This window comes from Leucoraja erinacea, chromosome 6 (assembly GCF_028641065.1).
Source record: "Leucoraja erinacea ecotype New England chromosome 6, Leri_hhj_1, whole genome shotgun sequence".
In the NCBI taxonomy this organism is placed as follows: domain Eukaryota; kingdom Metazoa; phylum Chordata; class Chondrichthyes; order Rajiformes; family Rajidae; genus Leucoraja; species Leucoraja erinaceus.
Window position 1 is genome coordinate 72,306,999 of NC_073382.1, and position 15,565 is coordinate 72,322,563.

General features: G+C 49.0%; 1 protein-coding gene across 1 annotated transcript in view; it reads right to left on the minus strand.

Annotated features, from left to right (window-relative positions):
- Window positions 1-10,694, minus strand: part of LOC129698430 (uncharacterized) — a 43,091-nt gene extending 32,397 nt beyond the window's left edge. Inside the window, exons 1-3 of the mRNA XM_055637574.1 lie at window positions 10,062-10,694; window positions 602-659; window positions 403-487 (exon numbers count right to left, since the gene is read on the minus strand). Of these exons, the coding sequence (XP_055493549.1) occupies window positions 403-487; window positions 602-659; window positions 10,062-10,694 (776 nt within the window). The remainder of the gene's footprint in view (window positions 1-402; window positions 488-601; window positions 660-10,061) is intronic.
- Window positions 10,695-15,565: the final 4,871 nt, after the last annotated feature.

A 15,565-nucleotide genomic window follows, 5' to 3' on the forward strand; every position in this document is an offset into this window, starting at 1 on the left:
AACTTTTCATCCTGTGATTTCTCCTATCCTCTTATCTTCAGTTTCAGATTGCTCACCCACCGATTAAAAGAATTATAATTCTACTAAAGTTTCACTTTTGTGTTATTCAACTTGCAACACCAGTGGTATGGATTAATAACTACCAAATTTCAGTTCTCAATGTAATTATTTAACAAAAGAAAGTCTATTTAAAAATCGGGGCATAATAAATTATCTTCAGTGAAGGTGATCATGAATTTGTTGGATTATCAACAAAATCCAATTGTCTCACTGATGTTCGCCAAAGAAAATAGTCTTAACCGCTTCTAGCTTTTATAAAAGTCAGTGCAGCCCGAAGACTTTAGCATATATCCACCAACTGACATTTTTTTCCATATTTGTAAAAAAAAACAAAAAACTTACTGCTTCTTGCAATGAAAGCCACGCTCAGTATTATGTAACGACACGGGACTACACTTTTGTGTTTCTTGCTCATTGCCGGTTGATTCTTAAGAAAAGAATTAAGAGAAATGTCAGAATTATCTGTGTGTTGGAAATGCTTTTTACACACTGAAATTGGTTGAGTAACATTGGTTAGGTCTTTCAATCATTCCAAAATTACCGTTAATTCCAGGTTTCCAACGACATTGAGTCTTCTTCTGCTCTTTACGTAAACGGCACTGAGAATAATCACATATTTAGGTTACATACTGGCAGATTAAAAATGAACTAGCAATCCAGTAACAGAATGTGCCTATGAACATTTGGAGAACAATATCATTATAGATATGAATATAATAATGTGTTGTATGCACACAATCCAGATGCTCTGTCACAGCTCACATCTATTAAATTCACCAAATCACAATGTTCCATTTCAAGATGAACTGATGATTTCCACAGCAGGTGATTCTATTGACAAAAACAATTATAAAAAATGTTAAACCATATCTTTAATATCAGTAACATCTGAAGGTGAGCAATATTGTCTAAAAAGTCCCCTGTGATATTAGGGTTGCAATTTGATGCCCAATCATTTTTTAATTATTTTATTCTGTCCTAAAGCTACTATATAATGTCCCAGAATTGTCTATTGTACACAAGGAAGATTTTGCAACTTTAAACTAAAAACATGGTTTCCACATGGCAGCCAGCCACAAGATCTATACATAACTAAAGCTCTGATCTTGTCATCTTCCAGTTTGCGCGGTCATTCTATTTGCGCAAAAATGATATGCGATAGCGCTATGATTTTTCGCCAGTTCCCCTGTGCTGCGATCGCACCAAGTTTCGTTCCGATCGGTGGTCTAATGTAAAAGGTAGCGAGGTTTATAAATCTTAAAAACCCAAATCGATCTCCTCTCCTGCCATTCAGTGCTGTGTGGAGTGGTCTTTTCTCCTGTCACTCCGCGGGACAGTCGGTCCATTCCTGTGCCATCGCGTCCTCTCCCCCACCCACCACCCCCTTCCCCAAACACCCTCCTCCCCCCCCCCCCCCCCACTTTCCGGCTCTATGCTTGGTGCCCCCCCTCCACACATCCCACCTCACACCCCCCCCTCCCAACCACACCCCCCTGCCGCCCACACACCCCCCTGCCGCCCACACACCCTCCCCCCCCCCCCACACCCCTCCCCCTCCCACACATCCCTTCTCTCCTCCCCCACAACCGCCCTCACCCCCTCCCCTACACCCCCCGTGATATACACACTCTTCCCCACCCACATCCCCCCCTCCAGACCACACCCACCACACCACACAGCGGCAAGCCAGGGCAGCGCCCCTCCCCACCAGCCTCCGACTTTCCCTGCCCGAAGCCGTCCCCCTCCCTGGCTGCAGGACGCTCCCCTATCCCCGGCCCCCCCCCGCGCCTGCCTGAAGCCGTCCCCTTCCCCCGGCTGCAGGACGCTCCCCCCTCTGGCCCCCGACAACTCCAGCCTGAAGCCGTCCACCTCCCCTAGCTGCACAACACAACAAGAGATGCAACAAGAATGGACTGAATAAATCTCATCTTTAACGTTAAAATTGTTGTTATATTTTGTTATTCACGTTTTAAGCTTTAATAAACCCCTTTTCTACTTGCTGTGCACGTCGGCTGTGCCTGCACTGTAATACCTGCGTGTTCAACGTCTCAATGGGACCCAATGGGCGGAAATGGCTGCGTCCCCAGAGAGCTGCTAAGAGTGGTTGGGGGGGGGGGGGGGGGGTTGAGGGGAGGATAAAGTGAGTTCGTAGGGGTGGGGGGGGGAGGGCAAGGGGCGGAGTTGGGGGGTGGGGTTGAGAGGGAAGACGGGGGATCAGGGGTGTCACAACTCTAAATTTTCTTTGGGGTTATGAATGGCAAAATGTTTCCCACTGCTGTGAGAATTTTTTTTTTTAAACCTTAAAAAAAAAATCAACCCTTCTCAGGAATCCATGCACTTATCAGAAAATATAAACTAAACTGAAAATTAAACCTCAGCCATCCCAAAATCAATGTATTTGAGGGAAGAGGAGCCCTGATATGGCCCTTGACTCCTTCTCCATTCCAAAACCATCACTGCCTTTGCTTACATCTACTTATTTTTTACCTAATCCTTATGCTCTCTTTTTTCTCCCCTCTCTTTTCTCACGATTCTTTCATAAAACCACTCTCCTCTCCCCTTCTCTTTTTCAGGACCCATCATTTTACCCATTCTCTGAACTATCTCAATGAAATATTGTAAATGCATTTCTTGATATGACTGGTACATCAAAAACCAGCTCGAATTAATTTCAAATCTATAAAAACCAATTTCTGTACTACAAACTCCACAATTATATCTGTGACATGGACATAAAATAATCCCCAAGAAAATAAGCATAGATGAGCTGCATTCAGTTGAATATTTTGCCGCCTGATGCCAATTCTAGGACCTTATCTGAACTTGATCTGCTTGATATGGACTAGTGCTGACAAATATACACATTTGGGAATGGAATTAATTGTGTGGGAAACACTAGAGGATTTTATTTTGCCAATCATGATAGTGAAAGACAATGTGATGCAAGGAGGGACACTGATATATATCCCCCTTTTACTGGTTGCATTACATAACACCAGAATGAGTACAGTATACTCTCCATCCACTGCCAGGAATTTGCACAAAATAACATGCCATCCAGTGTACTGAAAGTGGACAGTCTTCATCATCCAGATTACTGGTGATGATCCAAATGAAAAATACAAATGTGCAGATAATTTTGGTGGAAGCATGGAAATTAAGGGGTAACCTTGTTGAAGTGCTTAAGATTTAGAAGCGGTCACATCAAAGAGGTTATGTATAATTTGTGCAAGACACAAATTAAAGCTGGTGGTTCAAAAAGGAAGAGGGTGCCTCCCTGCAGCCTCCAGAGAAAACAATCTAAGTTTGTCTAACTTCACCCCGTAGCTAATACCCTCTAATCCAGGCACCATCCTTTTCTGCACCTTCTTCAAATCTCCACCTCCTTCCTGCAACGGGGTATCACCTCCACCTCCTTCCTGCACACAATAATCCAAATGAGGCCCAACCAGTTTTATAAAGCTTTAACATGACTTGTATTCAATGCGCTGACCAATGAAGACAGGTATATATTCATTTTTAAGCAATCTCTTTACTTCTGTTGCAACAACCGGAGAGCTAGAGTTGGACCCCATGATCCCTCTGCACATTAAAATTAAGGGTCTGCCATTAACTGAATACTTTCCACGAACATTTGACCTCTCAAAATGCAGTTCCTTCAGACATCTCTGGATTAAAATCTGCCATTTCTCTGCCCAAATCTGAACCCGATCTATACCCTGCTGTATACTTTGCCAACCTTCTTTTCTGTCAGCTACACCACCAATTTGTGTCTCTGTAAACTTATTTGTCATCCCATCCTTGTTTTTGTCCAATTCATTTATCTATAACAAAGTGACATCCCAGCACTGATTCTTGCAAAACACGACTGATCACGAATCTCCAACATGAATGAATGAATAAGTTTATTGGTCAAGTATTCACATACAAGGAGTTTGCTTTGGTGCTCTGCTGGCGAGTGACAACATGACATACAGTGACAGTTATAAAACATTAATAATAAAACATAATCGATTAAACTTGTTAATTAAATAAAATACCAGAGCAAAAGGATTTTTAGTTATTGAGTAGAGCTACTACTCGTGGAAAAAAAGCTGTTTTTATGTCTGGCAGATTGACAGTCCAGAGTCGCCTTTCAGAGGGAAGTGATTCAAAGAGTTTGTGGCCAGGGTGAGTGAGAGGGGTCTGAGATGATCTTACCCACTCGCTTCCTGGTCCTTGCAGTGTACAGTTGTCAATGGAGAGAAGATTGCAGCCAATTGGACGATTCACTGTAGCCTCCGGATGTCATGCTTGGTGGCTGTGCCAAACCAGACCATGATGGAGAAGGTAAGGACAGATTCTACGATGGTCGAATAGAATTGGACTATCATTGCCTGTGGTAGATTGTGCGTCCTCAGCTGCCACAAGGAGTACATCCTCTGTTGTGCCTTTTTGACTGTTGAGTCGATGGTGGCCGGTCCCCCTCATTTAAGGTCCTTGGAGATAATGGTTCCTAGGAACTTAAAAGACTCCACAGATGTGACTGTGGTGTTGTTGATGGAGAGTGGGGTGAGGGGAGGGGGAGCTCTCCTAAAGTCTGCAATCAATTCCACTGTCTTAAGAGCATTGAGCTACAGGTTGTTGCGATGGCACCAGGACACCAGCTATGTCACCTCCTGTCTGTAGGCAGTTTCCTCCCCATGCTGGATCAGTCCAATCAGGGTTGTGTCGTCCACAAACTTGAGAAGCTTGACAGAGGAGTCAGTGGAGGCGCAGTCATTGGTGTGGAGAAAGTAGAGGAGAGGTGCTCCTATGCTGAGGGGCTGCAGGTCCGAGATGTGCTTTCCCAACCTCACATACTGTCAGGAAGCTGGTGATCCACCAACAGAGGGATTCAGGCACAGTCAACTTTGAAAGTGTAGTAGCTCTGGCACAATGGTGTTGAAGGCAGAGTTAAAAACAACAAACAAAATCCTAGCATGGGTCCCCTGGTGGTCTGGGTGCTGGGGGATGATGTGCAGGCCCAGGTTGACTGCGCAATCAACAGATCTATTGGCCCGATATGCTAGCTTCAGAGGGTCCAGCTGGGGGATTGTGAAATTTTTCGGCTTGGCCAGCACAAGCCTTTCATGGGTTTTCATGACGACAGTGCGACAGGCCTGTAGTCATTAAGGCCAGTAAGCCATGCCTTTTTAGGTACAGGGATAATAGTGCTAAAGGACACAAATGCACATCCTTCTATGACACATCCTTCTAATACTACCAGGGTCTAATATCGCACCAGGGTCTCATCCATATCCCGTAACACTGCTCTCTCTCCCCATCCCCGCACTCGCAACAAGGGCAGAGTCCCCCTAGTCCTCACCTTTCACCCCACCAGCCGGCAAATACAACAAATAATCCTCCGCCATTTCCGCCACCTCCAACGTGACCCCACCACTCGCCACATCTTCCCATCTCCCCCTATGTCTGCCTTCCGCAAAGACCGCTCCCTCCGCAATACCCTTGACAATTCTTCCCTTCCCTGCCCGGACACTTTCCGTTGCAACCGTAAGAAATGCAACACCTGTCCTTTCACCTCCCCCCTCGACTCCATTCAAGGACCCAAGCAGTCGTTCCAGGTGCGACAAAGGTTCACCTGTATCTCCTCCAACCTCATCTACTGCATCCGCTGCTCTAGATGTCAGCTGATTTACATCGGGGAGACTAAGCGGAGGTTGGGCGATGGTTTCGAACACCTCCGCAATAACCTACCTGAGCTCCCGGTGGCTAAGCACTTCAACTCCCCCTCCCATTCCCAATCCGACCTCTCTGTCCTGGGTCTCCTCCATTGCCAGAGTGAGCAACACCGGAAATTGGAGGAACAGCACCTCATATTCCGCCTGGGTTGCTTGCGTCCGGATGGCATGAACGCTGAATTCTCCCAGTTTTACTAGCCCCTGCTGTCTCCTCCCCTTCCTTAACCCTTGAGCTGTCTCCTCCCATCCCCCCGCCCTCGGACTCCTCCTCCTCCCTTTTTTCCTTCCTTCTTCCCCCCCACCCCCCATCAGTCTGAAGAAGGGTTTTGGCCCGAAACGTCGCCTATTTCCTTCGCTCCATAGATGCTGCTGCACCCGCTGAGTTTCTCCAGCATTTTTATGTGTACCTTCTAATACTACCTTCTGACTTCTTTGTTGCAACATGACCAGAACGGCACACTGTTCTCGAGCAGTATAATTAATATAGAATGATTGTAACATAATATCCCTCTCAGCCACTATGCCTCAGCATATAAACAATGGAATACATTCAATTAATTTATTTTACCAAAATTGAAGAGGCTTTCAACTACTTTGTCCTCTCTTTACCTTTGTTGACGGACGTTCAAACATGAAAATCGAAAATCTGCCATGTTGAAAATCAGAACTAAAAAATGCTGGAAGCACTGAACATATCAGATCTATGAAACAGAAAGCTAACTTTTCAGGTCTGAGCCCCTATACAAAGGGCCTCAAATCTCAAACATTAGTTTCATTTTCCTTTTCAGTATTCTCAATGGATTGATGTTTCTACCACTTCTTTGTTCACCCTTCCCATCTCCACCAATCACTTCCCTTCTCACTGCATTTTACAGTGCAATGACGTGATATTTGCGTCCTTTTACCTCATTCTTCATTTTCCACTGACCCAGAGTGCTTCAATGTAAAGCTGAAATCCACATTTACCTCTTCTGGTCTAGCAAACTGCAGTTAGCGTTCACAGACAATACACAATAGGTGCAGGAGTAGGCCATTTGGCCCTTCGAGCCAGCACCGCCATTCAATGTGATCATGGCTGATCATCCCCAATCAGTACCCCATTCCTGCCTTCTCCCCATATCCCCTGACTCTACTATCTTTAAGAGACCTATCTAGCTCTCTCTTGAAAGTATCCAGAGAACCGGCCACCACTGCCCTCTGAGGCAGAGAATTCCACAGACTCACAACTCTGTGTGTAAATAAGTGTTTCCTCATCTCAGTTCTAAATGGCTTACCCCTTATTCTTAAACAGTGGCCCCTGGTTCTGGAATCCTCCAACATCGGGAACATGTTTCCTGCCTCTAGTGTGTCCAAACCCTTAATAATCTTATGTGTTTCAATAAGGCCCCTCTCATCCTTCTAAACTCCGTGTATACAAGCCCAGCCACTCCATTCTCTCAGCATATGACAGTCCCGCCATCCCGGTAATTAACCTTGTATACCTACGCTGCACTCCCTCAATAGCAACAATGTCCTTCCTCAAATTAGGGGACCAAAATTGCACACAATACTCCAGGTGTGATCTCACTAGGGCCATATACAACTGCAGAAGGACCTCTTTGCTCCTATACACAACTGCTCTTGTTATGAAGGCCAACATGCCATTCGCTTTCTTCACTGCCTGCTGTACCTGCATGCTTACTTTCATTGACGGATGAACAAGGACCCCCAGATCCCGTTGTACTTCCCCTTTTCCCAATTTGACACCATTTAGATAATAATCTGCCTTCCTGTTTTTGCTACCAAAGTGGATAACCTCACATTTATCCACATTAAACTGCATATGCCATGCATCTGCCCACTCACCCAACCTGTCCAAGTCACCCTGCATTCTCATAGCATCCTCCTCACAGTTCACACTGCCACCCAGCTTCGTGTCATCTGCAAATTTGCTCATGTTACTTTGAATCCCTTCATGTAAATCATGCGGTTTCCACCACAATGGAGAAACCAAAATGTCATTTTAACTCTCCCTTGCTCTCCTACCCTGATCAGATCCAGTTTACAACTATGCTCCAACATAGCCCAAAATAAGCCCAAAGAACAGCACCTCATCTTCAGTCTAGGTAACCTGCAGTCCTTGAGATTCAATATTGAATACAACAATTTCATATCACCATGCTTTCCCATTTCTGTGAATTTGGATGCAAAGTCATCAATCAGTAATGTTCCTCTCTTCAACAATTGCTACCTGATCTGCTAGGTATTTCCAGCATATTTCTTTACATTGGAAACCTTCACTTGTATCACTCATCTGCACTACCTCCCCTGCCCAACAGATTATTTATGACTGATGCATTTATATCTCCGACAGTGCAAAAATGTGTGCCAACATAACAATCTTGTCATCCATCCGGCACTCCTTTATTCTCTCCACCGCTCATGGTCACGAAGCATGCTTGTTTTCTCATTTTTTCCCCCAATATAATGAAAGGTCATTGATGTGAATCATTAACAGTTTCACCCTCCACAGCTGCTTCCCAGCCCCACAGATTTTACTTTTTATGTTTTAACTCTAGTTGGAAAGTTATTAGAGAGTGTCCTGAGGAATAGGTTATACATGCATTTGGATGGGCGAGGGCTGATTTGGGATAGTCAGCATGGTTTTGTACATGGGAGGTCATGTCTCACAAATCTGATTTGAGTTTTTTGAAGAAGTGACCAAAAAGGTCGATGAGGACAGAGCTGTAGACGTTTTGTACATGGATCTCAGTAAGGCCTTCAACAAGGTTCCTCTGGAAGGTTAGATCGCATGGGATCTAAGGAAAGATTGCTGAATGGACATAAAATTGGCTCAATGGAAGAAAGCCGAGGGTGATGGTGGAAGGTTGCTTCATGGACTGGCGGACTGTGACTAGTGGTGTGCCTCAGGGTTCACCTGTTGGCGCCCACGACCAACGTCACCAAGCAACCCTTTATGCAGCGTCATAATCACGGTATCACCCGTCCCATAGGGAAAGGAAGGGGGGGGGGGGGGGGGAAAAAAATCATGAGAGGAGTAGATTGGGTAGATGCACAGGCCCAGAGTAGGGAATCCAGGACCAGAGGACATAAATTCAAGGTGAAGGGAAAAAGATTTAATAGGAATCTGAGGGGTAACTTTTTCACACCCTCAGATGGGTGTATGGAACAAGTTGCCAGAGGAGGTAGTTGAGGCTGTATCCCATTGTTTAAGAAACAGTTAGACAGGTACATGGATAGGACAGGTTTGGAGCGATACGGGTCAAGCGCAGGCAAGTGGGACTGGTGTGGGCAAGTTGTATCACTGTATCGCTCTATGACTCTAGCCCCGTCCCAGTTTCCCGAGTTACTGACGAATTCTCCCGAGTTTTCCTTCTCGATTCAAACTCGGAGATGCCAGCCGTAGGTACTCGGGGCTATTTTTTTAAGTTGTGAACATTTTTCAACATGTTGAAAAAACGTCCCGACTTAAGCCCGTCCCACGATGCGAGTTTACCCAAGAGCTCTCCCGAGTTTAAATAAAAATCAAATTTGTGGTATGTACGTAGCGGGTACGTCGGAGCTCGTGGATGTCTCGTAGCGACTCGTAATGCTAATGGCAGGCACTCGGGAAACGCGGTAAAATCCCTGTCCTACTTTACGAATTCATTCAAGAGTTCTCCCGAGTTTGCCCTGATTCGAACTCGGAGATTTACGGTAATGGCCGCTCGGAGGTACTCGGTGCTCTCGTGGACATTTTTCAACATGTTGAACATGTTGAAAAATCTTCACGAGTCTTCCCGAGCTTACCGCGTTTCCCGAGTACCTGCCGTTAGTGTTATGAGCCACTAAGATACATCCCCGAGCTCCGACGTACCCGCTATGTTCATTCTACGTGCTTACCAAGTTTTTTTGTTTTTTTTAACGCGGGAGAGCACTTGAATTAACTCGTACAGTGGGACAGGGCTTTAACTCGTGACGTTTTTTCAACACTGAAAAATGTCCAAGAGTAAAAATATACTCGTGATGAAGTACTACGAGTTTGATTTTTTTTAAACTCGGGAGAGCTCTTGGGTAAACTCGCATCGTGGGACAGGGGCTTTACCTGATGCCCCGAGTACCTACGGCTGGCATTACGAGCCGCTCCGACTCCTACGGACTCGCTACGGACATTCCTCGAGTTTGAATCAAGGGGAAAACTAGGGAGAATTCGTGAGTAACTCGGGAAAGTGGGACAGGGGCATATGCTGTGCAAATGAATGCCGAGGGCCAGACACGGCTGGTTCATGTGCAGACACTCACCTTTTGACACGGTGCCCGCCGCTTCTTCCTTCTCAGGGTAGGCTGCTCGGGGAGCTGTGGCTCCTTCAACCACTTGCTCCTGCAAAGATACGACGCCAAGCGTCCGGCAAGGATGTAGGTGACCACGAACAACCCTAGGGTCACCGCGATGGCAACCCCCTCGTCGGTGGTCCACAAGAGTGACAGTAATTGATAGACGACTTCACCCGTCCGGGTGTAGTGTGGTTTCGGCGATGCGGGCGGCTGTCTCCACCATGAGACTGGTGGTGGTGGCGGTGGCGGAGGCTCGACGCCGCCGCTCATCCCCAGCTGCTCCAAGAGCTGAGAGATCATGGCGCCCGCCCCAGGCGAAGGGACGCCACTTGCCAGCGTCACACCCGCTGGCTCCAGATGACACCAACTTCCAAATAAGTAACGGCTCAGATCCCGCCCACCGCCCACGGGCAGCGGGAAGCGGGAAGGCGCGCGGCCGGTCGAGGCTGGTCCCGCGGACGAGGGAAAGTTTAAACGCTCCGGCTCGTCCCGCGTGAAGCCGACACTGAGCACGCGCACGAACCGGCCCTCGGGCCAAAGCTCCGACACCCGCCCGCCCGCCCTCCTCTGTGACCTCACCGGCACCTCCACCGCAGGCATGGAGGGGGGGTCGGGAAGGCAGGCGCAGACCTAAATGCACATTTCATTGCCAATTTCAACATCATGGGTCGACCAATGCACTGTATCATGTATGGCAAGTGGGGGTTTATTCGGTACTCGATGTTCTTGATTTTAGATCGATTTTGAAAAAGACTTTGGACCGGTTGCCCCCGCCCTTCCTTTCCCTATGGGACGGGCGATACCGTGATTGTGACGCTGCATGAAGGGTTGCTTGGTGACGTTTGACGTGGGCGACCGGCACGTGGAAACCAGGTGAGCGCGGGTAAACACATGGTCCCGGGCGTCCCCACCACCACCACGCTGCACTTTTGTTAATAGCAGTGGTATTTTCTGTGTGTTAAGTGTGGCTTGTTGCAAAATGCCGTTATTAATAAAAAATGAGTATTAATTTAAATTTAAATGTTTTGCCTGCATTGCTAACGGGATCCCGTCATGACGCGATGTTTTTCAAGTTCAAAATGGCAATAACTTGCAAAATATAAGATCAATGTGAACGCATCTCACTCTCCCTCTTCAGTCCCCTATTCCCCTCCTCCATTATCCTCCCTCTCCCCACACGCCACCAACCCTATTCTGCTTCCTCCCCTCACCCACTCCCTCCCCTCTCCCCCCTCCTCTCCATTACCTCGCCATCCCTCTTCCTACCCCTATCTCCCATTCCCCCTCATCCCCACTACTCCCTCCCTCTCCTCTTCACCCTCCCTTCCCCTCTCCTCCTCCCCACTCCCTCCATCACCCCCCTCATTTCCCTTGCCATCAGTTACTCCTTCCCTCCATAACCCCTCTACCCTCCCAACCCCCACCTCTCCCCCAATCCCCCTGCTCCCCCACTCATCACCCCCATCCCACCCCCCCACTCTCCATCCTCCCCTACCCCACTGCCCTCCTCTACTTCTCCCCCCCCCCCTCCCTCCCCCAATCCCCCCTCCTCTCCCTCTTCCCCCACTCTCCATCCTCACCTCCCACACCTTCCCTTCCCCCTATCCCCCTGCTCCCCCACTCCTCACCTACTATCCCACTCCCCACAAAGAAAATCACAATGTTTTTTTTTAAATTAAACCTCCCCCTATTGCATAATGAAAATTTCGATTTTTTAAATTGGAATCCGCAATGAAAATCAAAAAAATTATTTAAAATAACCTAAACACAATGTTAGCTGTTAATGAAAATGGGAGATTTTTGTGGAATAAAATCAATGTAAATGAAAATCTCGATTAAAAAAACAAAACTAGACCAAGTGGTTTCAAGGGGGGGGGGGGGGGGGGGGGGCTGTGGCGTCACACACACACTAACTACCCCCCAAACACACTAACCACCCCCCTTGATATATTATATTAATATTATTAATTTGCTACTTTTACCCCATCCCCACCCTGTCCACTCATGCATAGCCCCCAACGCACAGGCGCTTCTGGAGAGGGACGGGGGTAGAGAGAGAGAGGGGGCAGAGACACAGAGAGCGAGAGAGGGGAGAGAGAGAAGGGGGCAGAGAGAGAGGGGGGGCAGAGAGCGAGAGAGGGGGGCAGAGAGAGAGGGGGCAGAGAGAGGGGGCAGAGAGAGAGAGAGAGGGGGGGGGGGGAGAGAGAGAGAGGGAAAGAGAGAGAGAGAGAGAGAGAGAGAGAGAGAGAGAGAGAAAGAAGAAGAGGGGGAGAGAGAGAGGGAGGGGCAGAGATAGAGAGAGGGGTGGGACAGGGGGGAAGAGGAGGGGGAGACGGGAAAGGGGAGGAAGAGGGGGGAAGGGGGGGAAGGGGAGAGGGAGAGGGGGAGGGAGAAGGAGAGAGAGGAGATGGGGGAGAGGGAGGGTGGAGAGGGAGAGGAAGAGGAGGGGGAGGGGGCGGAGGGGGCAGAGGAGGAGGAGGAGGGGGGGAGGAGGAGGAGGAGGAGGGGGGGAGAGGAGGGGAGGAGGAGGGGGGGGGGGAGAGGAGGAGGAGGGGGGAGAGGAGGAGGAGGATGGGGAGGGGGGAGAGGAGGGGGGGGAGAGGAGGAGGGAGGAGGGGAGAGCTGGAGGAGGGGGGAGGGGGAGGAGGGGGGAGGGAGGAGGGAGGAAGAGGAGGGGGGTAGAGGGATGGGGGGAAGGAGGAGGGGGGTCAGAGGAGGAAGGAAGTGGGGAGCAGGGCGCATGTCAACCAAAAGACTGCATGGTCAGCGGCTTCAATCCAGAGCTCGGGGGGGGGGGGGGGGTCGTCACTGGGGAGGGCTGGCTCCCGAATGCAATACTCCCGGCTGGAGGCTCTCACGGCTGCAGGCAAAGCTCCAGGCTCTGAGTACGGGGAGGAGTGGTTGGGGGGGGGGGGGGGGGGGGGGGGGGGGGGGTTGACGTCACTCACAGCGTGGGAACATGGAACATATACACACATATACACACACACACACACACACACACACACACACACACACACACACACACACACACACACACACACATCCAAGATTTTATAATTATAGAGATGAGATTCGGGATGTCATTGTGATGTAATTGTGACATCTATCTATGTCTGTCTATCTATCTGTAAAACTCTCATCTTGACGACTTCCGGTCTACGTTGTAAATACATTTTAGCAAAAACGCTACCCTATGTCGCTATGATATATTCGCCATCTTACTCACCGTGCTCCTCCGCTCCAAGCGCCCCAAGTTGTTTTCAGATCGGTCAAATAATAGAAAAGTTATGAAGGTTTAAAAAATCGTGAGATCAGCAGATTGGTCTTCTCGCCTATTTCGGAAACGTTGGTATGAGACATTTCCATTTAAAGAAGAGCCAGTTATTATGTCCTACCATAAATCTGGATAAATTGTGGACACTGGTAACGTCCCTTCCGGGGGCCAGGAGACCCTGGAGGCCAGTCGTCAGTCAATCAGCCCGGAAGACCGTGAGTGAGGGTTGAGTCCAGAACTGAGTTTACGCCGTCCGTGCTGACTGAACTGTGAGTCTATGCCGTGAGTGAGTGAACTGTGAGTCTACGCCGTGCTGACTGAACTGTGAGTCTGCCGTGCTGAATTAACTGAGTCTACGCCGTGCTGAGTGAACTGTGAGTCTACAGAGGTTGTGCTCACTCTGGAAGTCCTGCTCACTCCGGAAGCCCCGCGCAGTGCAGAGGTCGAGCTCATTCCGGAAGTCCCGCTCAGTCCAGAGGCCGCGCTCAACCGCGGATTGAAGAGAGTTTTACTGTCATATATATGTATGTACGTCCTCTGAGTGTGCGAGTGTGTGAGTGATGGATTGTGTGAGTGATGGATGGTGTGAGGTATGTGTGTGTGTGAGAGATGGTGTGTGATGGAGGGTGTGTGTGATGGAGGGTGTGAGTGTGTGTGTGTGAGAGATGGTGGGTGTGTGTGTGGGTGTGAATGTGTGAGAGTGAGTGAGATGGAGGGTGTGGGTGTGAGAGTGAGTGAGATGGAGGGTGTGAGAGAGATAGTGTGGTGTGTGTGTGTGTGATGAACTGCCAGCCCACAAGCCGTGAGTGATTTAACTGCAAGCCCACCAGCCATGTGTGTGTGATGAACTGCCAGCCCACATGCCGTGTGATTTAACTGCAAGCCCACCAGCCATGAATGAGTGAACTGCCAGCCCACCAGCCATGAGTGAGTGAACTGCCAGCCCACCAGCCATGAGTGACTGATGGAGGGTGTGTGTGAGATGGAGGGTGTTTGTGTGTGTGTGTGTGTGTGGGAGATGGAGGGTGTGTGTGTGTGTGTGAGAGATGGAGGGTGTGTGTGTGTGTGAGATGGAGGGTGGGTGTGTGTGTGTGTGAGTGTGTGTGTGTGTGTGTGAGATGGAGGGTGTGTATCAGTGTGAGATGGAGGGTGTTAGTGTGTGTGTGTGTGATGGAGGGTGTGTGTGAGTGAGCTGGAGGGTGTGACTGTGTGTGTGATGGAGGGTGTGTGTGTGTGATGGAGTATGTATGTGAGATGGAGGGTGTGTGAGATGGAGAGTGTGTGAGATGGAGAGTGAGTGTGTGTGTGAGATGGAGGTTGTGTGTGTGTGTGAGATGGTGTGTGTGTGGGAGAAATGGAGGGTGTGTTAGTGATGGAGGGTGTGTGAGTAATGGAGGGTGTGTGTGTGATGGAGAGTGAGTGTGTGTGTGAGATGGAGGTTGTGTGTGTGTGTGCGAGTGTGTGTGTGATGGAATGGGAATGCTATTTATTGTCATTCAAATCTAGGTTTGAACGAAATTACATTTACTTCAGTTTTTTACATTACAAAAAAACCCAAGACCACACTTAACACAGTTTACATAAACATCCATAACAGTGAGTCTCCAACACCTCCTCACTGTGATGGAAGGCAAAGTCTTATCTCTTCCCTTTGTTCTTCTCCCGCGGTCCAACTGCAGCATCGAGGCGAACTGGGGCTCCAATGTTAAAGCCCCCCGCTTGGTAATAAGGTAAGTCCAGTGGCCATTTAGCTACACGCCGTGTCCTTTAAACCCCGCGGATCAAGCAGGCCAACCAGCGGTCCAGCAGTCCAACTGCAGTGTCTAGGCGAACTGGGGCTCCGATGTTAGAGCCCCCGGTGACGATGGTAAGTCCCCGTGGCCACTAACCTGCTCCGTGTCCTTTCAAGCCCGCTATTCCAGCGGGAGAAGCTGCCGTTACGGGAGCTCCGAAAAGCCGTCTCCCACCAGGGACCTGCGAGCTTGCGATGTTCCTGTCCACCAGGTCTGCAGCTGAAGCTTCCGAAGCTCCAAAGTCGGGTCGCAGCCGAGTGCCACCACAGCTCTTCCCGCTCCGAAGTCGGTCAGCTCTGTGATGTCAGGTCCGCAGGCTCCGCGACTGGAGCCTTCAGGTTACTCCCGGACGGAGGCCGCCGCCGGCTCTTCGATGTTAGGCCCACCGACACCGACAGGGA